The 26,788-nt window shown below is 39.5% G+C and overlaps 1 protein-coding gene across 9 annotated transcripts in view; it reads left to right on the top strand.

Annotated features, from left to right (window-relative positions):
• Window positions 1-26,788, top strand: part of TRPS1 (transcriptional repressor GATA binding 1) — a 210,998-nt gene that overhangs the window by 29,330 nt on the left and 154,880 nt on the right. For 3 of the 9 annotated variants that reach the window (XM_090137918.1, XM_090137919.1, XM_090137924.1), the window contains exons 2-4: window positions 7,575-7,733; window positions 10,799-11,727; window positions 24,622-25,751. In XM_090137918.1, coding sequence (XP_089994044.1) covers window positions 7,697-7,733; window positions 10,799-11,727; window positions 24,622-25,751 — 2,096 coding nt within the window. In that variant the 5' untranslated portion in view covers window positions 7,575-7,696. The remainder of the gene's footprint in view (window positions 1-7,574; window positions 7,734-10,798; window positions 11,728-24,621; window positions 25,752-26,788) is intronic. The other 6 variants (XM_090137922.1, XM_090137921.1, XM_090137923.1 and 3 more) reach the window with 3 other exon arrangements.

Genomic DNA, 26,788 nt, shown 5'->3' with positions numbered 1-26,788 from the left:
GGTGTTGGATTGGGGACTGAGGTGGCAAGAAGGCAGTGGAGGAGGAAGACAGGAGTGGAGGGGTAAGGGTCACTTGTAGATTGGGGGGGTTGAGAATAAAAGTCTGTAGTTGTGCGTTTATTAACTTTTTTTTAATCTTTTTTTTTTAAGATAAGTTCTAGATCTATTTTTAAGGAAAGTTAAAAATTGATGTAGAAGAGTTGCAGTTAGTATCTAGATTATTTTAAAGCATATTTTAAATGGGAAAACAACTGTTCGCTTTTGTGCATTCTCTTTGGGCTACAGATTTCTATTTGATTCCTATCTGTAGTTCTTGTCTCTGTTCCCTACGTTGCAGATTTTGCAACCTGTGTTTTCCTTACGTTTGTGGAAATTATGTATTTAACTCTCAGAAAAAAAAATCAATTTTTGAATCTTTTCTGTATGTGTTTTATTATCCTGGCAGATCATCAAGGTTTAAATTAAATTTCCGATGTCTGCATGGTCAAGGCTAATGTGAAGGCTTTTGGCACTAGCCCACCACGCAATAGGGAATGAAAGCCAGTAGAGTAACAAGTCTCCTATCAAAAGCTGAAAGCTAGATTCATAAAATCACTTATGCAGGCATTATGAGATTTTCTCATGGAACGTTTATGTGAGAGTTGGGCAAAAACTGATTCAAGAAGAGCATGATTTGCACTGTGTGTATTCGTCCAGCAGTCAGCAGCTGAAATTGGCACCCCTTGCTGTCTGTAAAGGAATATCAGCGCAGAAGGCCCACAGCAGAGCTTCAGGAGTCTCCTTGCTCTGTGCCCTCCTTGCCCCTCTCCCACCTGAATGAATTGGTAAACTAGAATACATGTTTCGTAGTGAACATGCTGTATTTGATTCCTAGAGCCATTTGAAAAACGTTTCTTGGTTTTAAAGCATGTTCGTAACAAAACACTGTGATTGGATAAGTTGCAAGAGTAGCTTTCTTGTGAGCTTTTTACTTCATTCCTCAACATAAAAGAAATATAAATAATAGATAAAAGGGGCAAACAACAGATGCAGTACTCACAGAGAATCCGTTTTCAGTTGCTTTGGTCGTTTTTTTGTTTTACTTTGTTTTAAGAAAGTGTTTCTGACATAGTGTGGGGGGTCCGTATGGTCTGTACTGCAACAGAGATCCTTTCCTAGGTAACGGGGATGCTTCCAGAGGCAAGGTAATTCACCACTGCTTTGGCTGGAGCTGCTACTGGGCTCCAGCGTCAGTTCTCTGATTTCTGACAAGTGGCCAAGATTTCTTGAATAGGCACAGCTTTCTGTTTTGTGTGGAGAACACACAATCCACTCTTTTGTTGTGGTTGCCACTGCTGTTGTTTCTCCCCCATTCACAATGGAGAGCGGGGTTACTTGCGCCGAGTGCAAAACCAGTGAAATCTGACTTGCTTAAATTTAATGTGATGTTAATTTTTGTGATAGATGTAGGAAGTATCGGAGATGTAGTACGAATCCCCCTGTATTATGACCTCCAAGTCAAGAGGCCGTAGTGGTGATGAAAGTTGTATCTGTCATAGGAATACCAGGATGAGAGTTTACTGGATGATTCAACCCAAATGTATAAAAACTGTTTATATAGAGATTGCCAAACATTTTCCATCGCTTTTCCTTTTATCTAAATTCTTGAATATATTACTAAATAAAGTAGTCTGTGTTTGGAATGTATGGCTGTGGGATATATGGAAACTCACAGCATGTGGGGGGAAGCGTTAGAATAGGGAAATACAATAGTTTTGTAAACTTTACGTGAATATAGGTACATCGTATATAGACTCAAGATTCAATTTGCTGATCAAAGCATCCAAATAACTTTGGATTTAATAATGTCAGCAATGAATGCTAATATATGGAAATTGAAAAGCATGGAGCAACAATAGCTAGCCACGCTTACCTGTATTACCCTGCAGCATGTAGATTTACATTTTTTTGTTTTGTTTTAAAATCGCTGTTTGGAAAATGCGTGTTCTTTTTCCCTTCTTCCATACTTCTGAATGTGGGTTCTCCTGAGCAAGCTTAGACAAGATTCAAACTAAACAATAGGGGAACATCAGAACCTTTGAAGGCTCAGCTTGGATAGGTACCCGAAGCCAAAGTCTGCTTTGATGTGCATGGGCTCAACTCCTTTTGCCCTCGGTTGCCCTGTCTTACCTATGTAACTTGTGTCTGGAAACTCTTGCCAATTTTTTTCTTTAAAAAAAAAAAAAAAGGACATTTTTGCAAACTCACGTTCATCTTAGTTCTAGTCTGCCTGGAAAAGTACTGCAATAATGCCCTCTCCGGTGGTGATCTCACATTGCTGTTTCAGGTTCAGGTTGTAGTCTTCTCAATTTGTAGTTTTCATATAGCTGAAATTTCAACCCTGTTTCAGTGTGGTGGTGGTATTTTTTTGGTCTTTTTTTTCCTGTTTTTCTGCCTGTACGTGGAAAGAACATCATTTGAACTTCTCTGGAATGTTAGCCAAAAACATGCTCTTTCTCTGTTTCATCTCCTAAATAATTTTTAGTTCAACTGAAGTTTTGGGTTGAAGAACTTGGATGTCTTCTTTGTTGCGTATAATAAGCCTCACCTAGCAGAGAAAGGAGCTGCGATTCTCATTCATGCTTCTCTCAAAGTCAGTGAGGCTTTTACCATTAGTGTCAAGGAAAAGAGGATCAACCCCTTGTATGTCTAACGCAAAAGAAGGAATGAATCACTTGTAGCTATACCTGGTTGCTCCTGCCTGGGAGCCAGATCACCTTCATTCCTCACCCAGTGTAACACTGTGCTTGGTTCTGCCAACACACTCAACTTGGTTTAGTTCTGAGTCATTTGCAAACCCTAAACTCCCATTGTCTTCAAAGGACGTTTGGATTAAAAAGAACATTGTGTTTACTCAGGCTGAAAAGAAATTGAAACATTTGAGATCACCACACCTTCCAGAAAGTTTGGAAATATTGCTTTTCTACCATAAGGATATGAATAGGATGAATAGGGGGGATTTGATGGATGGACCAGCAGTCCAGAGAACCTTTGGTTAATCCCAATTAGCAGTGCAAGAATGACAGGAAACTCTAGTGGAAAGGATCAAATTCAAAATGCTGAAAATATTTGCTCTTAATAGTTCATAATTAGATTGTAAATGCAGAGCTACACGATACCAGGATTGTCATAGTGTTCAGATAGACACTGGATACTTTTATTGGAAGTGAGGATGTACAGATTTATTTAACAACAAATCGTAGAACATAAATGAGAGATAATTAAAGGATATAAGCCTTCTTACTCTTCAGAAAATAAGCCACTGTCTGAGTGTTGAGGATTAGCAGCGATTTATTTTTCACAGAGGTAGGCGATTCTGTGTCAGTCCAAAGGCACTGAACCTTCTTTGGAGGATCTAGTGTTGGCCATTCTCCAGGGCAGCACACCAGGCTAAATGGACCTCTGGTCTGATCTAATAGGGAATGCTCTGCAATCCTCTAAAGAGTAACGACTGCAAATTAATAGAATAACCAGAAGATTCAGTGAGGATGGTAGGGCTTTCCTAGGAGGTGTCAGTTCTGGCAGAAGTCAGTTATTTCATTGCAGTAAGTAAATCAGGCTGAGTTCTCCCTGCAGTGCAATAACAAGAGATTGGGAGGCATGCAAAGCAGCATCAATACATAAAAATTAAACTACTTTTAATACACAAAGCTGAGTTTAGTTAAATGCAGAGCAGGGAAACAAAGGCACAATATTCTTTGAAAGTATGGCTTTTTTATGTTGTTTTGGAGACTAATTTCCATATAAATAAAATGTCAGCTTATCCTGTAACTGTCATGATAAATTGGAGCATTTAGGCTTTTGCGCAAGGTGCTCTTTCTGTACATTATTAAATTACAGGATCTTGGTCTTTTGCCAAGTGCCAAGTTGAAGCTCTCTCTGCTGAAATGCAGGGAGGGATGTGGGCCTGAAAGTCACAAGGAACCAGGTTCAGTGCTGAGCTGAGAACGCTGCCTGTAAGTCTCCTGGAACACTCTTGTTTTTGCATTTCTCTCTGTAGATTTATTCCAGTGGCTGGATGACTGCTAGTACTGTGCTGCTTTCTGAAGCATATGGTAATAGAAAAGAGCATTTTGAATTAATTTGCTGTGAATTAATAAAGAGATTTATTTGATGAGAGCTGTTTGAAGGTGATGATGCTTAATAGCTGAACAGGATTTAAGATGTCCAAAAATGCACCTGAAGAGCTTTGAGAATGATCAGTGTTGGGAAAGTAAATTTTAATAGGAACGAGCAAGCTTCAACAAAATACTTTTTTTTTTTTTCCTTTCTTTTTTATTTCTCTCTTTCTTGTAAACTGCTGAAAAAGAATTATGAACAGCTCTTGGTGAGCTGGTGGTCAGGGACCACGTGGAAGGACCTGGAAATGCAGCAGGAGAAGGGATGTGGTGAGCACAACAGCATTTTGCTATAGGACTGTAGGGCTATTAGAGATGATTTTTCTTCTTGCATTTTCTAGATTGATGAAGCTATCATGGCTTCAGTGGTGCATGCAGAGTATAGAATATCAAGTAGATATCTTGACCAAATGAAGCATCTGATCCTGCCAAATGTTACTGATATGAAGAGACTTGTTCTACTCTAATCAATGACAGGCTTGTAGAAAAACATATATATAGCTTAATAAGCACTTAATAATTAATTGCTCTTGCTTAGTACTATGGTGTCCTAGTCTTACAGCTTCCTGTGTTATGTATTTGAAGAAGCTGGGGAAGAGGTCTTACTTGAAGAAGGAATTGCTTGTAGTTAAGGTTATTCTGCCCTCCCCTGGTTTAGGATCTGATTCTGGAGTTGCTTACCCAAAGTCTTTTTTCTTCTCTTCCTTTCTCAGCAGAGAAAGGCGAAGACGGGAGCTTTGACCAGTCTTGCTGTGTCTTAGTCTAGGGTGGTTTGCATTTCGTGTAGACCAGGGAGCACATTTGATAATCTTCAGCAGAGACAACGTGGGGCAATTTCACCTGGATTATCCAGAATATTTACAGATGGTGTTGATTACTAATTTTGAAAATGCTTTAGTTAGAAAAGTCCAAAGCCTTTGAACTTGGGGCTGTTCTGATGGTCTTGTTGGCTTTCTGGTTGCACCGAGGGCTGCACAGAGTGCTGCTCCCCAGCTGGTAACACGTAGAAGTTCTCTCTCAGGACACAACATTTTTGGCTTTGGAGCCTTTGCTCCTTACAGCTGCTCTGTTGTGGAGAGAGTGGGGAAAAGGGTGTAAGGTACAGGCTCCAGACGGGTTAGGGCTTTATGTGCGGGATAGAAGCAGATGCTTTGAATGCTGAAGGGTTTTTTTTATATAAAGCACTGCAGACAGTCTTTGTAGCATATTTATGTGTAATAAGCTGGGTTTTGTTTTTTATCTTTTTTCTTTTTTTTTTTTTTTCCACAGTAAAAAAAAAAAAAAAAAAGAGAGAGAGAAATTAAAACCACAGCAGTATTTTCCCATGCAGCTCTGTTGAGCATCCTGCAGTCTCACATGATCAGCTGTCCTGGTGGGGTGGAGTGTGGGAAGGTGTCAAAATATGTCTCTCAATTTTTTTTTTTTCTTAAAAGGGAAAGCCAGATGAGTGCCAAAAGCCCTGTTCTCTTCTTTAGCCCTGCAGTAACAAACTACATGAGTGTATGTTATTAAGATGATAAGATTAAATTTCTAGCTACTAACATGCTATCACAACAGCAAAGGGGGATGAAAGATCTTGAAAAAATTATGAAAATTAGCTTGACGGTCTCCTTTTAATAATAAGATCACTCCTAACCCCAACAGACAGTGTAGGCTAGAATTCCACGGGGCTTTTTTGTGGTCCTAATGATTTTAATAATACTTTGTGCTATGTAGCACCTTTCATTAGAGGATCACAAAGTGCTTTACAGTCACTAATTAATTAAGCCTCACAACACTCCTGTGAGATAGGTAAGTATTAGACATATATTAAGCTGAGACACTGAGAGTTAATGATTTTTTGCTGCATTATTCTGGCAAAATGATGGATGTTTAAGCACTGTATGTGTAATATATATGCGTGTGGGGGTGTGTAATATATATGAGTGTAAAAGTATTAATTTTACTATACCTGAACAAAGAGGCCCTACTTGAGCCTGTTGAATATAAATGTGTATTTTCATTTAACTTGATGCTGCAGCATACTGATGGATAACATCACAGTCTTTTTAGGCCCTTGACTCAGTTTGCTGTTTGTAGACTTGTACAGATATTATTCAGCGGTGTATCACGAGATTCAGACCTCTTCATAAATTCTGTTAAAAAGAGAATATGACTAAGACTTGACCTAAACCTGCAGAGCAAGCGGAAGGCAACAGCCATACTGTTGCAATAGGCTTTGATGACAAGTCATCATGTTCAGTAAAAGTAAAGAGTAGCAAGAGTGACCCATTGAGAGAGCTGATGATCAGCAGATAATTAGCCTTTGTGTTCACTGCTCGTAAGAAACTGTTGCTTATCAGAATTTGCTTTTTTGCTTTTCTTTTTTGAAACAAGTGCACTAGTCACTATGGTAGTTTATTATTGTGAATTAATAGAGGATTCCGCCTTCTGCTTCCAGGTACAAACTGTTGTGGCTGCAAAACAGAAAAACCTCTGTTAGATACAGGAATTGGGCAGAGTAGCCTTGCCTGGTTTTGAGGGAAACTGTATGTAGCTCTTAGTATTAGTTCAACTTGAAAATAGTTGAGAGTGATCATATCAGGTAAAACAAACCCATATGGTTTAAAGGATAATTTAAGTGTAAGGAAAATAAGATACTGACCCCTGGATTATGGATGAGTTCTGCAACCTGGGACATACACAAAGTTCAAGACACCTTTTCATTTACATCAAGCTTAGTGGTTGTTTTTTTTTTTCCTTTCATTTTGGAAACATGACCATTTGCATGTAGTTAAGGTAGTTCTGTCCTAGTGTCTGCTCAGCAGTTGGCCTCTACTAAATGGCCAAGAATTTCGTTTGTTATTGTGGTAGCATTTTTGAGATGTGGCTGGTTACCCATTGGCAACTAAACTAATACCACGAAATACATTGCAACTGGAGCTGTAGGCAGCCGGCAGGTGATAACTTGCAATTGCTGACAGCAGAACCTGGACTGGAACCAGTTATTTGTATGCCATTTTCACTTCCTTTTAACCCAGTCCCTTTACAATAAATACCCACTGATATATGTGAATTTTCAAGACACGTTTCTACAGCATTTATCCAGCTGATTTTCAAAACTTACAGCTCATTTTAAACTTACTTTTTGGTGGACTTTACATCTAGGACAGTTTTTGCTTTTTTGTTTTGCTTTCTCTTGAGTGTGTGTGTGTGTGTGAGAGAGAGAGAGAGAAAGAGAGAGAGAGACTGTCTAAGGAGAAGACAGCTATGGTATTTCTCATGCTTAAGAGAAGTAGAGAACAGACACTATTTGCATAGTGCCCACTAATAGATGCATGTAAATGTACAATAGGCATAACAATGTTTGTAAATAAAAAGCTTATTTTGAATACATAACTTAGGAAGGAAAACCTTTTTTTTTGTTTTGTTTTGCAGATATACAGATCAGCTCTCAAAATGTCTTCTGTGTCTTCCGTGCATCTTCTAAGACAATTGCATTAGCCTGCCTGCTAGTTGACTAATAGAATTAATAATTGTATAAAGCACTCTAAAGCCACATGCCTTATGAAGTCAATGCTGGGTATGATTTTACAAGTATGTGATCCATTTTTTCAAGTGAAATTGTTAACTGAAAACATTCTTGGCACACAATAAAACATTGTGCAATCTGTTATTTGTCTTAGAAATAATAATTTCAGAGTGGCTATATTCTTTCTGTATGTAACTTATTACTTGCTAGGGGATGGCTTCTTCAATTTAGGAGTACTGCAGATGTAGTTTTATTTACATAATATGTCTCTGAAAAACGATAGCGGTAGAATTTCAGCGACAAAAAAATACTGTCTTTTTTTTACTGTCCCCCTGAGTGGATATCAAGCAAATATATGTCAGAAGATTTTTCAGAAATGAAAAGTAAAAAGGGGAGAAAATCCTTTTCGGTTGAACTTCAGAAAGTTTTAATGTTTAAATCAATGTTGTTGTCTTCTTTTTCACTCTCTGAGTATAGAATACTGCATGAAAGAGCTCCCCAAAGCAATTTTTTTTCCCTCCTCCATTAGTGCACAAGCATACAGATATGTCAGGAAAATTTGAGCTAAAGTATCTAAATCTGGAGTACTGTCTAGTTAGACTGTGTACGGTCCAGGTTTTTCTTTTCTCTGCTTTATAGGGATTTCTTTTCTGTCCTCTCTGACTCTCTTCTGTGAGTTGCCATGAAGATAGCAAAATCTCTAAACTTTCCTTATCTGCCAAAAATATCTATAACAAAAACATTTTAAAACATTGCATTCAGTCTTGTTTAATTTTGACCGAGGTAACAGCTACAATGTTTACTTTCTTGATTTCTGATTTTTCTTCGCTGCTCACAGTCCAGGCTCCTCTTTCTGTCCTCTAACTGCCATGAAGTGCATTTAACCAGTAGTTATTTTAGAAACAGTTTGAGCTGTGCAGCCAGGTTCCAAGACAAAAAATGCAGGCTTAGATGAACACCTACCAGAGATGCCCACCAGTATTTTTAGTGTTTGTCAACCAAGAGCATTGACGGATTCCTGCAGAGAAGCAGCAGTGCTAAAAGGACTATCTTTATACCTAGAATTATATATGTGCGTATGTTGTTGTAGCAGGCTGAGTCGTAGTGTAATAGTTCTCTTACCACACCAGGAAATCCTTCTTTTCTCTTAGTTCTGAGTGACTTCATGGTTCAAAAGTTATTGGGGAAAAAACAGTGAAATTCAGTGCGCACATATCCTGGTAGGTGTGGTTGATGTTAAAGAGGAGGCACTTGCTTCCAAAGCATGTGTGCCTCCTACAGTGAGGAATCACAGTGGGCTTTTAAGAAACCTATTAGGACCACACGGAGTGTCAAGATTTCTGTAGTAGAAGCTGGCATTCTGTGTGAAAGCTGTCTCACTGCAGCCCCATGTTGCCTGTGGATCGGCTCAACCACAAAGACAACAGAGCCAGCCCAAGAGACAAGTTGAACACTTCCCTTAAGAAGTTGTCTGTTTTTATCGACGTAACATGCAGTGCCCTTTCATGTGGAGCAGATGTAAATAAGAGGATGTACAGACGCCTGTTCTTTTATTTTTAACCTCCGTCCCCAGCCGTACTTCTCAAAGTACTGTTTTGAGAAGGTCATCCTCAGCTTTCAAAGGTCTGGTTTTAGCACCATTTGGAGTGCATCAGTGTTGCTCCTAGAATCACCAGGTGGTCCTCCCTTTGCAGAGCTATAAATACATGCATACATACATACATACATACATACATATATATATATATATATATATATATATATATATACTGTCTCCGCACGTGCCCAGTGACGGCGGTCCTGGGAATGGGGCTGGGACTTCAATCTGCAGCTTGCATCTTGTGTGTGGTTCTGCGGGCGGCTGCCACTGGACCACACGCAATTTGGCAAGGAGAGGCATCCATCATTGTATACAGCATTGGCAAAGATAAGAGCATAGAAAAAGTTGTAGCACATCTGTCTTCTGCCCATAGCTAGCATGTGAACACAAACGGATCAAAGCTGCTGGTGGTGAATATCAAATCCAGAGCCATGCAGTGGAGAGTGAAGGGAAGTTTTAGATAATTTCTTTTTCTGAGTAGGCTGGGGAAGGTGAAGATTTGTAGCGCATCAGGAATTTGGCTTACTACCTGGTGTGTTCTGGTTATTTGTGTCCCACAGTATCCCATGTCCAGCTAGCAGCTTTCACTGGTAGCAGGCTGCTTCCTTCTCTCTGCTCCTCATTGCTGTCCTCTCTGAGCTCTGCTAAGTGGATGCAGCAGGCATGCCTGCAAAGTCAGCAGCGGTGGCCTCGTCTGAGAAGTGGGGCTGAGCAGAGGGGCTGGTGTGATGGGATCCACGTGGGTTCCAGGTGTTCTCTGGGTAGATCCCTGCACTGCAGCACAGCCATGTCAAATGTCTGGGTCCAGGCCTGTAAAATTTTATTGACAGCGGGCTTCCTAATAAAGTTAGTTTCTCTTTGTTTGGCAAATAGAACTAATTACATGAATAATGGACTGTGGGGCCAGACTCTTGAATATCCATGTAATGCTGTCTGAAGTTTATGGGCGGAACAAGGGCGAGCTTTTGCTATAGAGAAACTGATACCTGCTTAGGAAAAATACTTTCTCTGAAACCTCCAAGTTGCTTACTCTCCTAAATCTGTTTCCTTTGTAACTTCAGTGCTCCTGACTATGTCTTTTAGGTGTATTTTTTTTGTAAGCTATGTTACATGTGCTTGAACAGTATATGGACGTTAGTCTACGAAGGCTTATTTTTTATCTTATTTTTTAAAACGTGTTTTAAAGGAAGTATTTATTTAATGTTAACTCTGCTGGACTGTTATTGTCAGAAAACATAATGAAAGATGTAATTCACTCACTGTGAATTACACTTCCAGCAATGGAAATGTTTTCATAGGCTTTAAAGTTCTCTTAGTTGAGTTCAGTCTCATGTGACCATTTTTTTTTAATGCAAAGTTCCAGTTTGCTATGTAGACTAAAAGCCTATTTGACAAAACTTCTCTGAAAATCTGATGTATCTGTATAGCTAAGAATGCTTTAAGAAGTGTCGGACTTGTTATGTATCTTGAATAATTCTATAGGTTTTTTTTTTTTTGTTTGTTTGTTTGTTTTTTGTCTCTCTGTGGTAGATATGGTCCGGAAAAAGAACCCCCCTCTAAGAAACGTTGCTAGTGAAGGTGAGGTACAGACCCTTGAGTCTACAGGTACTGAAAGTGAAGAGTCTGGAAGGAAAAAAGAATTTTCCACAGAGCAGATGCAAGAAAACACTGACCAGCCTGATGCGGCAGAGTTGAATAACAAGGAGGAGCTTTGCACGCATGTCCAAGAGCCATCTTCCAGCATTAAAAAGGACTTGAAAAGCTCAGTGCTGAGTGAAAAGGCTGGCTTCAATTATGAAAGCCACAATAAGGGAGGAAATGTTCCATCCTTCCCTCATGATGAGGTGACAGACAGAAATATGCTGGCTTTCTCATCTCCAGCTGTTGGGGGAATCTGTGAGCCCTTGAAGTCTCCTCAGAAATCAGATGCAGATGACACCCAAGATGTGGTCTGTGCCCCGTCAGGAGATGCAGCACAGACAAATGAGGAGCATCAGATGTCGCCAAAAGCTTCAGATGAAACAGCGCAAGTGCAAAGTGGTCAAACTGATGGCCAAGGCTCAAGCCCGGTCCCCATGGCCTCAAAAAACCCACAAGTGCCTTCAGATGGGGGTTTAAGGCTGAACAAATCTAAAGCAGATTTGTTGGTAAACGATAACCCAGATACGGCGCCTCTGTCTCCAGAGCTTCAGGACTTCAAATGCAACATCTGTGGGTATGGTTACTACGGGAACGACCCCACAGATCTCATCAAACACTTCCGCAAGTACCACCTAGGACTGCACAACCGCACCAGGCAGGATGCTGAGCTTGACACTAAAATTTTGGCTCTCCACAACATGGTGCAATTCAGCCACTCCAAAGACTTCCAGAAAGTCAACCGCACTGTGCTTTCGGGGGTGCTGCAGGACATCAATTCCCAGAGGCCTGTCTTATTAAATGGGACTTACGATGTGCAGGTTTGTATTTTTCCAATCTCCTCGCTTCTGCTAACTGCCTTCTCAGCTGCAAAGTCAATTGTTTGCAGAGCCTCTCCTACCTACGCAGTTAAAGTATTTTATGTAACCTGCTTAAGCCTCATGAACCATTCGGGTCTGCTTTAGCCAGAATTGCTGCAGGTCTGCTTAGCATCTTGTGCAGTGGAGGAACAGTTGTCTTTTTGATCAGTGATATTTTAGTGTAAAATTTTGTCATTCTGATAATCAATAGTAAAAGATCATACTCAGCAAGCAGGCAAATTGCTACAATGGTAATTATATCTGAAGGATTTACTGTCATTGAAAGAAAATAGCGAATAATAATGAATAATAACAACCAGATAGACAAAAGACAGCAGCTGGAAATTAAAAATATAATCCTAAATTATCAGCTGCTGGGAGTCGAGATTTGGCTTATTGGTTCTTTATTAAGATTAAAAAAAAAAATGACAAGTCTTGGCGATGCTGTAGTTATCTTGTGCCAGATAAACAGGATACACAATGGGTATTTAAAACGTTTTTAAGAGTAACAGCAATGCATGATGTCCTTCACTTTAGAGAGCATGCCTCAGTCATTTTCTCATGTAACTGGAACAGTGAAAATACTACATTTCAGATAGTGCTGTAAAAAAGAAATCTTATTTTTACCATGAAGAAGTGGAGTCAGAAGTTTTTTTTTCTTCGAGTTTCTACTAGTTCCTTATCAGTAATTAGTGGAGAAAAATCTTTGGTGCTGCCTTTTTTTTTTTCTTTTTTTTTTTTTCTTACTATATCCTCCCACGACTCTGAGAAATGCAGAGAGATGTTGTAGAGTACCTCAGTACTTTGGGAGCGAGGTTCAGATTTTAAGAAAAAAATCAGAGCTAAGATTTGCATCCAAAGTAAGTTCAAATGTCCATCTAATTCCAAGAGCATGTTTGCATAGGATGTGATGTCTGATCTGGTAGCACTCAGCAGACAAAACACTGAGTTGTGTTTAAAAGAAATTACAGAAGGTGGAAGACATTTAATAATGCTTGCAGAGGCTCAAGCTATAAGAAGGAAATTGGGCAAACCAGGTTAAGATGGTTAATACCTAACTTCAACTAAAAAGCCGAAACAGGAACACAAGTCAGGAACTTGAAGCTTTTAAAATGATTTAAACTTCTGCTCTTTTTTCAGAAACTACAACTTCTTTGTGGAGCAGCAAATCAAACTAAGGTTGTTATTATACCTAAAAGCTGCAATCTTTGAACTGCTGTCTTATTAAAAGATCACCTCTCTGTCTTGTGTCAGACACTCTCTCCTGTCAAACTGATTAGAAAGCAAATAAGTGATTTAGTTGAAGGAGGTTAGAAGTGAATAATGTCAGAATGTGAAATGATGTTTTATAATTAGCAAGTAGTATGATGTTAATACCTGGATTTCCTGCTATAGTTTCAGTTTGCTGACTCCGGGGACAGCATCTTAAAGCAACTGATCCATGCTGTCAGGAAGACATTCTAACTGGAACAGCTCAGGCATACAGTGTAGAGGAATTTGAGTTTCTAAACACACTTTCATTTCCTCCAAACAATTGTTTCGTTAGGTCCTTAGTTATTTATAGGAAAGTTTATGCTTGATTAGAATGAGCTGGACACTTTTCCTATGCAGTGCTTTCAGAAATAAAACAGATGTGAGAGCTATCTCAGTTTGAGCTGATAGAAGTAGAAATAAAACAGCTGAACCTAGACTATACTTGTCTACTAAACCCTGGCAGTTAGATACTGCAAGGAAGACAAAAAGCGGTAGGAAACAGCCCATAGATAATCTACTTAAGATCAGTCTTTTTTCAGACAAAAAACATTTTCCAAAATAGAGCAGACAGCCTATACAATGTTGGCAATTTATTTTAAAGAAAAAAATTGGATCTGGAAACTTAATTTTTAGGAGTGCTAATTTTCCCTGCCCAATTTGGGAAGAGAAGATTAAATAAGCTTTTGTGCCAAATGCCATACTTCATCACTTGCACATGCACCAGATGTTGATCCAGAACATGTCAGAAGATAAGTAACTGATTAATATTTTTATGCTTTCTCCTCCCCCACTCTCGATACAGAGCAGCTTTGTGGGATTCATAAACACAGTAAAAGAACATTTGAAAATCCCTTTTGCACCCACACATGTGTATGTTGCTACTATGTCCATTTTGGAGGGGTTTTTTCTCAGGCATCTGAATGTCTGGCATCTCCTGCAGCAGTGAAGGATTGCACTGCTTGGAGCTGTAGTTAAAACTGTTTCAAACTCCTGCACCAAGCGAGGGAATTGAACCCAAATAATCAGTTCATCTAAATTTGTACAGGTATGAGGCTAAAGGAAAATAATCTCTTTGTAGTTAACTTGAAATAGTAGTGGACTGAACTTAAGGTCTGATTTATTGATCCTTTTGCACTTAACAAACTGTTCCGTTGTAGCTGGGGTGGAAGGTATTGATAGATTTATGGTCTCAAGCCAGGGAGCTGGGTGCAGAAGCCAGGGGATGAAGATGAGTAACTTTGATCTGGCTCACAGTGGTCAGCTGGAGACCACCATATATGAAGATTTGCATTAGTGAGGTGTGCTCTTGTGCATCGTAGTTTGCATTCATAACAAAAGCGAAGAAAAAACATCTGAATGCAGAACAAACCAACATGTAATATCTGTAGGCAGGGATGTGAGGGATGTGTTTCCTTTGCTAAAAATACTATCGGTTTTAGACCACAGAAGTAAAATCTATTGTAGAATTTTTTTATTTATTTTTATTTTTATTTTTAAAGAAAAATAGAACAACCTCCCTGTAAGGCATTGAATACAGGCTTTATAGGGTTTTTTGAACTGTAGTCAGCAAAACAGTGCAGATACACATTTGGCTTCACATTACATCCAGCTACAAAAATATTGGGATTGTGTTTTGTAATACATAAAGAGGATTTAGTTGGGAACCATGTAAACAATCCAAGATTTCTGGCCTTACTATTGTGAAGCCGTGTATTTGATTTGAATATTTAATCAAGCAAAATTCCATTGTCTTCTCTGAAGATGGGATTTAGGTTTGAAATTTTCTTGTATATATTGCACCCATTTTCTTCCTTACAGGCTTTTATTTCATTAAGTTGTAATAAATTGAATAGGACTGTGTAAATTCACTGAGCTGTTTTCTGGAAGATTGACTTACTTTCCTGTATAGATTTTAGAAAACATTTGCTAGCACATCTCTGAATTTCCAGAGAGATGTGTTCTCAAAGCTTTACTGCTGTTATCAGAATAATACATAGGTTACTCTGAAAGTAATGCTTCCTATTTATTTCCATGGAAACTACAACAGATATGAAGACCACACTCTCATTACTTGATAGAGCAGTTTCTCAGTTACAGACACTGTTTTTCAGCATAATCAGTACCATTAGCTATGAATTTTCTCCAGCAGTGAACAAGAGCATGCATGCCATGCTCATAAATACCTGCACCAGTGAAGGTGATCAGTGTTTCATAGTTACTTTGACAGAGTAATTGCTAGGAAAATATTGGCCATGCTGTCCAAATTTCATTGGCCCAAACAGATGGAAGTCATGAAGTGCCAAATCCAGACTGTACATTGGGTGTGGTAGGATGGTCCAGCCAGGATTGCCAGTGTGTGCCACTGTCTTCAAACTAGGATGGAGCGAGCATTATTGTGCTGCAAGAGAAACATTGTGTTATTCTCTGGCCTGACTCTGGAAGTTTGAACCTTTTGCTTAGCCAGTGTCATGATGTAACAGTCAGAGTTGATGGTTTGTCTGGATTCCAGGATATCCTGAAGGATTGCCTTGTTACTATCCCAAGACAGTGCATATCACTGTACCAGCTGAGGGCTATGCCTTGATTTTTTTTTTAATGGGAAATTCACATGTTGCCAATCGGTGGACTGCCTTTTTAACTCTGGCTCGTAGTGGTGACATCACATTTCATCACTGATGATGATGTGATCCAGGAAATTATCAGCTTCAGCCTTGTATTAGTTTAGTAGGTCCCAACCAACTTGCATACCTTTTTGTTCCTGTGAGCATTTGTAAGATCCAGCTGGCACAATTGATATTCCAACATTGCCACCATCATTTGCAACACATTGAAGCCAATGTTCAGCTCCATACGCAGTTCCCTGATTGTAATCAGTTCATTTGTTCACACGAGCTCGTTGAGTTGCTCTTCATTTCGTGGTGTGACAGCTGTGCATGGCCATCCAGGGCATGGCTTGTCTTTCATGTTACTGTCACCAATAGTGAAACACACCACCTACTGCCTCATAGTGCTTACATTCACTATTTAGTCTCTATAAATGTTCAGCAAGCATTTATGAAAGTCAGTGGATGCCATTCTTTCTGTATGGAAGAATTTGGTTATCTTTGCTTCATACACACTTCTATGTCAGATTCCATTTTGTCAGCCTGCCTCCCTGCTGTCATGTCACATGGCAACAAAATGAATATTGGTGGGAAGGTTCAGCCTCTAATTTCATACCAACAACATCCACCTCTTATGTCATTGGCCAGCATAATGGAATAGGAGGTGTTACTTTCAGAGCATCTCTCATATTTGCAGTCAGTTCAGTGGCTCTTGCTAACTTTTCTTCACATTTAGTTAATTGATCAGTCTCTGTAGGCAGCTAGATCTTGCTGAATATTTTAGCCCACAAATGGCTTTGTGTATGTGCCTAAAGCAGTGAACTTCAGGCCAGATCTAAAGACTCGAAGTATAATTCAGCTAAGTTAACAGCTATCATGCTGAAAAGCATCGCTTTGCTGTTGTGTGATTAAATCGTCTGTGTTTGATCTTTCTGACTCTCTAATGTCAAGTATGGAACGGTCTGGAGACAGGCAAGTTGCTAGCCAGTAGGCAGGAGTCTTTTTTTCCATCCCTAGATTTTGTAATGAGTAGTGAGTGAGACAGCTTCCAACAGAAAGACTAGAGGGTGCTGTCTTCCATGTGGCTTATAGCAAAGGGGAGGACATTGTCCACTGAGGAAGAAGTGGGCTTGAATGCCCTCTGACAGAGCAAGGAAAGGAGCCTACTTTTCCTGTTTCCTGAACAAGTGTTCAAGCCATTAGGCTATTGTATAAAAGGGACCATGACCCCATTTCCCGATATGTTTTAAAAGAAAACAGTGTCCCTCAGAGAAAGGGCAGAAACGTCTGCATTCAGGTGAGGGTTTCAGATGGTTTATCCCAAGGGGGAAGTGTATTCCTGAAGCCGTGAGTAAAGGCATACTGCACTGCTCAGCATTTCTTATGTATGACTCCAGGCAGCTTCACATTGTGCACTGCCTCTGAGAGCTTCCTGCTCAGAGTGGCCCTGCTTCTCAAGTCTGTTCTCACGTTTCCCTCCTCTGACACTCAGTCTGAGAGTACTAAGAAGTGGGTTTTTTTATACCCAGCCCTCTTATAATTAGCCCTCTGACTTTGATTGTTTCATGATTTTAGATACAGCATGCTTGAGTCTTATAAGACAAGAGAAATTTCAGAAAAACTGTGAATTAATAAAAATTATCCCAAAATTTCCTCATTGTGAGCCCTGAGGGGGCAAAAAATAAAGAGTGCATAACATTGGCTAATTGCTGACTCACTGACTAATAAGAGATTGGTAGCAAATTTTTTCTTTTCAAATTCTAGTTATCTGATAGTATAAGAGTTTCTCATACTACTCCTGATCCTGTGTCCTATGTAACATGTCCTGTGGTAACAATTTTTCCAGGATTTTCATAGCTACTGAGAGAACGTCTGGATGTTCACCTGTCAGGCTGCTCAGCATCCTACAAAGTGGCAGAAGTGCCAGTGCATGGAATATAAAGTTCATTATACTGTCTTCTTTATAAATACGTGGTGAACTTCATGTCCATACACGAAGTTATACATATGTGATTTTTACTGTTCTGAAGTTTAATATATCAAATCCAGCACCTTTTCTGTTCTTACATTAGAAGTGTGTGTGTGACTGGTAAAACTGCTTAGAATTAAAGTCTGGCCTAACTGGGATTCAGATGAATGAGAACCAGTGGTTTTATTACTAATAGTTTCTGTTTTTTATCCTCTGCTCTTCCATTAGCAGTTCAATTAAATGTGAAGCTGTGAAGGTAAGACTAAAAAAGCTAGAGGTACAGGCTAGAGGTACTCAATACCACTTCTCATGCTTAAGGTTTTCTCTGCTTTTATAGCCATCTTGACAAAAGATGTGGTGAAAATCCAGACAGAGCATTAAGTTCACTTATTAGTAACAAAGTAATCCTTCTAGTTCAATTTTGTCTTCAAATGGACTTTCTTTCAGATGCCGCGGTTACATAACTGTTTGATGTGAGTAAATGAAAACATTTATGGGAAATTCTTTTTCCTCACATGCATAAAGAAATGGATTCAAGTTTTATGTTGTTGGTCTTATCAACTTCAGCAGAATTGTCCATGAATCTGGAGTTAGATGTAAACAAACTGACCAACTGTTGTTGTATATTACATGTCCTAATTTCTTGGAATAATCTTGCAAGCAGTACTTGAATAGGCCACAGCACTGAGAACTCTCTCTGGAGAAGATGCGATTGTTGTACCTGCAAAAGTGCATACCTGTTTGAGTCTCCCTTCTGGGTCATGATAGGCTTGGAGACTGCCTTGCACCTTGACTCGTACCTCCTAAACCCAAGAGTCAGCAAGTTTTCTTTAACCACACACACACGTGGTTTAAGAAACTGTGACAGGTGGAGAAGGTGGTGGTAAAGCAAATGTATGTACATTTATACGTATGTACTTGTGTATATTCACTAGCTCTGTGACAGAGATGTACTTCTTTCAGTTGGAAGTAGTCTGCCTTTAAATGAGCATTCAGATGGGCAGTTTCCTTGGAGCAGCTGATGCAGTGTATAATCAGAGTAATCACAGTCTTCAGAGGAAAGTTGTGTGTGTATTAATTTTTATGCCAGGGGTATCTGGTAGTGCTGAAAATTGGTTAATGAAGAAAGTTGGTGAGACCAGCAATAGTCGTAGAGATATTTAGATATACAGACTGCTAAAGTCACTCACAGAAATGAGAGCTAAAAATTAAAGTTGTGGGAAAAAAAAGGGAAGTGTCTAGGTTTTCTTCTGGTGTGAATCAATCTAAGTTAGCCTCCAAGTTTGAGAGGCTGTGTGAGTTTACAGTAGCCAGGGAACTTTCTGGTACTTTTATCTATTCAGGGAGAGAATGAAAAAAATGGTGGTTTCTTTTATTTGCTAGTTGTTAGTCTGCTAGCACTGGTAAATTAAAGTCTTGATTTAGTGTTCCTTTATTGTTCGTATACATCTGATCTTCTGACCTTAATTTAAGTCCTATTACTGTTCTTATACAATCTTTGTTGCAAAAATATCCTGATCTGCAACTTAAAATTCTAATACCAAAAAGCCATACTGGCTTTAATGGAATCAGAATAGATATTGAGAAGAAAATACTGATTTTAAATGAATCATAGAATGGCTTGGGTTGGAAAGGACCTTAAAGATCATCAAATTCCAAACTCCCTGCCGTGGGCAGGGCTGCCACCCACCAGCTCAGGCTGCCCAGTGCGCCATCCAGCTGGCCTTGAATGCCTTCAGGGAGGGGGCATCCACAGCTCCTCTGGGTAGCTGTTCCAGCACCTCACCGCCCTCTGGGTAAAAAATTTCTTCCAAACGTCTAACCTAAATTTCCCCCCTTACTTTAAAGCCATTCCCACTTGTCCTGTTGCTGTCAGACCATGTACAAATTTTGTTTCCTCCTGCATACACGTTCGCTTGGATTCTGGAAGGCTGCAGTGAGGTTTCCTCAGAGCCTTCTTTTCTCCAGGCTGAACAAGCCCAATTTCCTCAACTTTTCTTTATAAGATTGATACTCAAGTTCTGTGATCATCTTCTGGGCTTGCTTCAACACCTCCTCATCCTTCTGGTGCTGGAGTCTCCCCACCTGGACATGGTACTCCAGCTGGAGCCTCATCAGGGCAGAATATAGGGTAACAGTCACCTCCCTTGAGTGTGACCCAATACTATGCTTTCTTGTTTTGGTAAATAGGAATAGCTCAGAAAGCTAGAAGTTTGCCCTGAGCCTTTGCCTCACTTATGCAACATAATTCTATCTAAAGACAAAATAAACAGGGTATGGTAAATAGTTTTTGAGTGGATGTGCTCTGAAGATTATCCTAGTTTTACATGCAGAGAGAGAGAGTGAGAGTGAGTGAGTTCTCCATGTTGGAGGTTAGAGAGCTGGGTGGTGTTACACAAACGTGCATGAAAGCCAGGAATCTGTTCTGGCCTGCATAACATGAAGAACTTCATAAATGTGGGATGGTTAAAATGTTCTGGATGCTGTATTGCACAAAGCAAATGCATAAACAAGAACATTAGAAAATATTTTGGGATTAGAAGATTAAGAGTAATTGGCAAAGGCAGACTGGATGGCTCAGGAGATTGGTAAGGGATCTTGAGCCTTTCACCTCCTCATTAACCAAAGAAGTAAGCCAGGTAATCAGAAAAGATGATTTGTTATCATTTGCTGTTCCAGTGCAGACGGTTGCTCTAGTTTCTAATCATTTGCAGCAGATACCAGGGGTCAGAGGCAGCTTTTCCTGTGCAAGTAAGTCTTATGGTTGAATCTCCTGTGTGGATATAAGCTGCTGCTTTCCTAGTTTCTCCTGGTGATATTTTCTTCGTGAAGCATGTTTACAGGAGCTGACCAGTGTTGTCTTGGTATTTTTTATTTTATTTTCTGTAAACAGAGAAATATTTTTAAACTCCCTTGACGTAGTAAAATTCAGGACTGAACTTCAAAAAGGAGGTGGGAGGAAAAAGAGGGTAGCCTTTGGATCAAGGTCAGATCAAATATGAAGCAACATTTTTAAAAAAGACAAAAGTGAAAATACTTTTCCATGCCCAAAGCCATCAATTCCATGAAATCATTGTTTTTGGTCTGTATAATTAAGGTAATACAGACATATCTGTTGGAAACATATAGTGCAATTATACTGTTGTTGAAGTACTTGCCAACATGTTGTAGAAAATATGTTTTGAAATATTGTCAATTATTGTGTTATCTTTTCTTTCTGGCTTTTTTTAGAAATATGCGTGGTGCGTGAGGAGATAGCTTAATTGTATGAACACACAAGCTTCAATCCTTGCAGTAAATCTAATCTCAAACTTCTGGAATTTTATAGTTTTCCACATTAATAGATGAAATGAACAGTTAGGACTTTTGAGTTTCAGGGAGTGCTTTTGTGAAATATATTTCAGTTTAATTCCCAACTGGGACATGACCTTGAAGAGCAATTTTGGAAGAATATCAGTGCAGCCATCTCAAATGCAGTAATGGAAAACCTATCTTAAATAGCCCCTTTTGTCTGTGTGACATAATAATGCCTACTGTATTCCCATAATTGGGGTGCTACAGGGTAAATGATAATCTCAAGATCTCACAAGAAAGTGACAGTGAAGGAAAGAACTAACCAGGCCTCCCCTGCCCTTATAGATACGTTGTGTATTAGATTCCCTCTAAAATCCAAATTATGACTCTTCTGTGTTTACTGAAGAAACTGTTGACTTGGAGGTGGTCTTACATTTCCAGCGCAAGTTCTACCTGCGTTTGTGACTCTTAAAACTATGTGATTGGGATTGCAGAGTTTTGGTATTGCTTTTGTTTGGTTTCTTCAGCTTTATTTTGGGGAGAAGTGTCCAGTCAAAAAAACAGAATTGTGAGGGCAAAGCGGGTGACGAGGTTTTGCTGGAATCAGAATAAAATATGGGAGTAAATACTAGGTGTAATCACTTTCGATATCACATACAAATGTGAATATTGATTTATAAAGTAAGCATACATATTTCATTTCCCCCTTTCTCTTTTTCTTTCTTTCATTTTTCCTCTTTCTGGGTGAGACCAGAGGAAGCAGGAAATTAAGGATAGCTCCATACACACTGAAGGAGTTTGGTGCCTGTAATCACATAACTGAAAAGTTTGAAAGCCAAGCCAAGACTTGAGCAGAATGCATGAATCCACAGTTTGGCAGAAGTGTAGGCTTCATCCAGATTTGGCTGGCTAAAAGCTGAAACAGCTTCAGTTCATACCATCGCTATCAAGTGCTTCTTCCAAGTCGTTATGTGGGAGACAGTTTCTTTTCATCTTTTTACCTGATGACCCCCCAGGAAAGCTTTAAGTAGGTTTTGTTATTCATGAAAAATGTATTTTGAGTGTAATAACATGAATGACCCAGTGCTGCCTTTCACGTACATACTCTTCTCCTAGGACACATTATTTTGAATTGTGGCAGAGTAGTCACAGAAATGCCAGCCCAATGACTGGTAATCAGTTACATTCTACTGCTGTGAAAAATGTATTGTTCCCCTCTGCCATTGCAGTGGCTAAACCATAGTAGTATGTGAGTACTTTGTTCAGTTTTATCCTCTTCTGGTGAAGAGAAGGACGTATTAGCAAAGGACACAAATCTCCTGTGTTGGCCACTAAGCAGGATTATCGGAAGCTACAAGAATACCATGATTTACAGTCCATTGTACAAAATGCTGCACTGATAATTATTTTTCTAGCATTCATAAATAACAGTAATTAGCAATGAGCAGCCGCAGGGATTATTGTCACTCCCGATTTCCAGTTAATGTCTACTGAGTGTCTGTAAAATACATTTGTTATCTGTAGGCTCTGTGAATGGACAACTAAGAGTAATGAACGTATTTACTTATTAGAACCACTTAAGGTGAAGCATTTTAGCCAGTTTTCTATGTGTGCATCAAACATATGTATAACTAATTAAATGAGCAAAAACAGATCACCTTGCAACTAAAACAGTCACACAGAGAACTGCTGTTATTTTCTGTTTGCCATGCATTCTTTAAGTTGTCTTTCAGCAACACTGAGACTTTGAAACAGTGCAGTGGATAGAGACCTCAAGTGCCAGAGTAGTATGGAGCAAGCCCAAATTCCACTGTTGTCAGTGGTTCACACTCAGTATGGTTTTGTCTCTAATTCTTCTTAGGCATAAAATGAATAAAGTAAGATATCTTCTGCAGTGCAGATGTTCCACAGAACATTTTCAAAATCAAATTCATGACTTGTTATCAGAAGTTGGAGTCCTAGTTTAAGTAAAAATATTATTGGAGTCACATTCTAGCTATTGGGCTCTCCAGCTCTCCATTGCCTATTAAGATATGTTTCCTAAACAAATAGAAAGCAATTTCCAGTTTATTCAAGAAAAAGCTTTAACCAACATATGGGAATTGTGCTTTCTTTACATAAAAAAAAGTGAATCAGAGGCTGCATAGCAGCTTATTATACCACAGTTTAGCAGCTCACTGACTCACTATTCTGGTGTTCAGTTCTGATGGAATACAAAGAATAGCGTCTTATTTTCTGAGCTAAATGGCTAAAAGGCATTTATACTACATGCATTTAAAAATGTTTACATTTCATGCTCTGTATGTCTGAGTCTTTCCGTATGGTGTGATACTGAATGAGCAGTGATCACATGCTTTCCTTGTGGCACAGCTGTTGAGGACAAGAAGAAAAATAACTACACTATTCGCCTAATGCATCACAACTGAATCCTGCAGAAATGTAGTAATGCACTTACTGGTTGGGAGGATCTTACCCTCTGTGGAAATTTTATAGAAATCTTATTTTGCCTTTAAGGCATCTCTTGAGTAGAGAAGTTGAGATTGTGGTACATGGAAGCTTCCAGCTGTGTCCTTCATAAAGCAGTGTAGTCTGGCTGATGGCAAGGGAGTAGTTGGCTGTGGATTTTGGGTGTGAAGATAAATTATTTTCTGGATGCTGTATATTGTTGGCTGTTCGGGAAAACAAGTAGAACAGTGGTGACACTAGCCAGGAGATTGTTTTTTGGCCTCCAAACCAGTTATATGGGAGCAGCAAATCTCCCCTGATGTCACGAGGCAGAAGTGTTGCACTCCTGGGAAGGGCAGGCCTGCTTGCTCTGAGAACACGCAGCACAGCAGTGTAAACTCTGCAAGCCTTGCTTCCTTCCTGCAGACCATTTTGCTCAGAGATCATGAGAGTAGTTAAGTAGGCCTATCTTATTTTTTAATTAGTGATGTCATAGACTTGGGTGTGGTAAGATTTTTCTTCGCCACATGCCATTTTTCTAGTGTATCTTTTCCATCCTTCTTTAACTAAATTGGGCTCTGTGTATGAGAAGATATCCTTGGAGAATGTCTGCACTGAGTAATCTTTGAGAAAACCACCTTTCATTTTAGACACCAGTCACTATAGCTTTGTTAAAAGGCATGCTGGCAGATACTGGATACTCTTACAGAAATGTTTTTTTGGAAGGGTTGGTCTTGCTCTGACCCAAACAGAATGACTTCACTCTTTTAAATTCAATTTTTATTTGCTCATATTTAGGATGCAATTCTCGTGGGCATTTAAGCATGAATGTCATAAAAACATGTAAGAGTATTGAAAGAAAAAGACTGAGAGCTCATACTTTTGTTCCACACCAGATAGAAACTCTCAGCTAAGCCTTCTGTAAAGAGTACAGAAATTTGGGAGCTGACTGTTGCAACTTCTGTCAATAACATGACTTAGTGAATTAGTGAAGAAAGTCTCTTCCTCTTGGAGAAATCTGAATTCAGATCATGTTGCAGATTTGTGCCCCAGTTTCTCCAAGTGCTTAGTATTCATGTGGAATTCAGCTGTGCAAAACATAATCTTCATTAGCAGATGCTAAATACACGAGAGTATGACATTATGTTAGTGCAAGCACACAAATGCAAATGATGGTGTCCTTGTTTAATTTATAGGCTTATGAATTTATTGCTCTATTTTTTTTTTTTCTTCATTGCTGTGCGAGTGTATCTACAGCAGTGTTAACATGACCTTATTCTTCATTCACAGGTTACTTTAGGTGGAACCTTTATTGGAATTGGGCGGAAAACTCCAGATTGCCAAGGCAACACCAAGTACTTCCGCTGCAAATTCTGCAATTTCACCTACATGGGCAACTCGTCCACTGAACTAGAGCAACACTTCCTACAGACTCACCCAAACAAAATGAAAGCAGCCCTTCCCTCCTCTGATTCTGGTAAAACTTCAGAGAAAAACTCCAATAAATCCAGTCCTACTCTTCGACCATGTGATTCTGGAGACTTGGGGAAGTGGCAAGACAGAATCACTGTAAAAGCAGGAGATGATACACCAGTTGGATATTCGGTGCCCATCAAGCCAATAGATTCTGCTAGACAAAATGGTACCGATACAACCAGTTACTACTGGTGTAAATTTTGCAGTTTCAGCTGTGAGTCGTCCAGCTCATTGAAACTATTAGAACATTACAGCAAACAGCATGGGGGAAACCAGTCAGGAAGCCATCACCCAGATATGAATGATAAGCTTTCTAGGGGATCTGTCATTAACCAGAATGATCTAGCCAAAAATGCAGATGGGGAGTTAGTGACAAAGACAGAAAAGGGTGCGAGTGTGGCAAAAAAGAAAGACTTGACTAGCAAAGGAGCAGAGGACAGCATGGTGACAAGCTACAACTGTCAGTTCTGTGACTTTAGGTACTCAAAGAGCCATGGCCCAGATGTAATAGTGGTGGGCCCACTTCTTCGTCACTATCAGCAGCTACACAACATTCATAAGTGTACCATTAAGCACTGTCAGTTCTGTCCCCGAGGCCTCTGCAGCCCAGAAAAGCACCTTGGAGAAATTACTTATCCATTTGCTTGCAGAAAAAGTAATTGTTCCCACTGTGCTCTCTTGCTTTTGCACCTGTCTCCAGGGGTGACAGGAAGCTCTAGAGTCAAACACCAGTGCCATCAGTGCTCATTCTCCACTCCTGACGTAGATGTTCTCCTGCTTCACTATGAGAATGCACATGAAGCCCAAGTGTCTGATGTCAAACCTGAAACAAATACCCTGCAAGGCGCAGATGGGCCGCTGACTCTCAAGGAGAACAAAGAACACTCATGTACCAAATGTGACTTTACCACCCAGGTGGAAGAAGAGATTTCCCGACACTACAGGTACAGTGAAGTTTAAAGTGATTACTACTAGGAACCAAGCACACAGCCCTCCTAGTTCCTTAATTAAATGTCGCTGATCCCTGAAACTGAGGAAGCTGGAAATGAAAATAGGAATGTGCCTAGATATAAATCTTTATAGCCAGGGTCCAATCCAACATCCACTTCGTTTTGGAAAAACTTCAGCTCAGTCTGTGGCTTTAATTATACATTCAAACCTGCGCAGTGAAGAGGGAGATTTGGATTTGTGTATAGATGTTGAAGTTCTAGCATATTTGAGGTTTGGTCAACTATTTTCCACCCAGAGTCTGTTAGGTACTATTTTATTTTAGGCTTTTAACCAGAAAGCTGGCATCTTCATTCATTAGGGGAACACAAATGGCTTTACTTTCCAAGATAGACTGTGAATCCTTTCATGCTTCGTAACAGTGCTTCAATGTACTACCTTTTTGTAGTATTTTCCATTCCCAAGTCCAGCAATGCAATAATGAGTTTAAGAGCATTCCACTGCTGTTTTGGTGTTAGTTTCACACTGGGAGCAGACGCTCTTTTGTCTGTTGATGTCATCCTCCAAGATCCTTTTGCAGATGCTTATTTTTGTATTGCTGCTTTACAGTGTCATTCTATCTATTTTAAATGCTAATGTTCCTATTTGGAGGTGGATGCAGCCAGTCTCCTGACTCAGTCTGACACAATGTCATGATGGCAGCCAACTCCCTACTAAACTTCTTGGGCCAGTTCCTGTGCTGTTGTAAACTGGCAGTCCAGTTTATATTGCAGGAGGAGCTGGCTCCCAGACTTTTTAAAAAGCAACAGTGCTGCTGCAAAAGCAGTGTTAAATATTAGAAAATCCTGCTGAATATGTTAATAGTTAAGGCTAATGCGTCAACAACAACGGAAAGCGCAATATCTGTCTCATCTAAAAGATCTTTGCATGGAAGCCAGCTAGAATGAAGACAAAAGAAGATGCATTTTCAAAGCTAAAGCTTTGTTAAAAGCTCAAGAAACCGTGCCATGTTTAATAGATTCCAAGACATCCA

Source organism: Phasianus colchicus, chromosome 3, assembly GCF_987193195.1.
Source record: "Phasianus colchicus chromosome 3, bPhaCol1.hap1.1, whole genome shotgun sequence".
Lineage (NCBI taxonomy): Eukaryota > Metazoa > Chordata > Aves > Galliformes > Phasianidae > Phasianus > Phasianus colchicus.
Note: the sequence above shows the minus strand (reverse complement) of the source record. Positions and strands in the feature narration are given on the sequence as shown.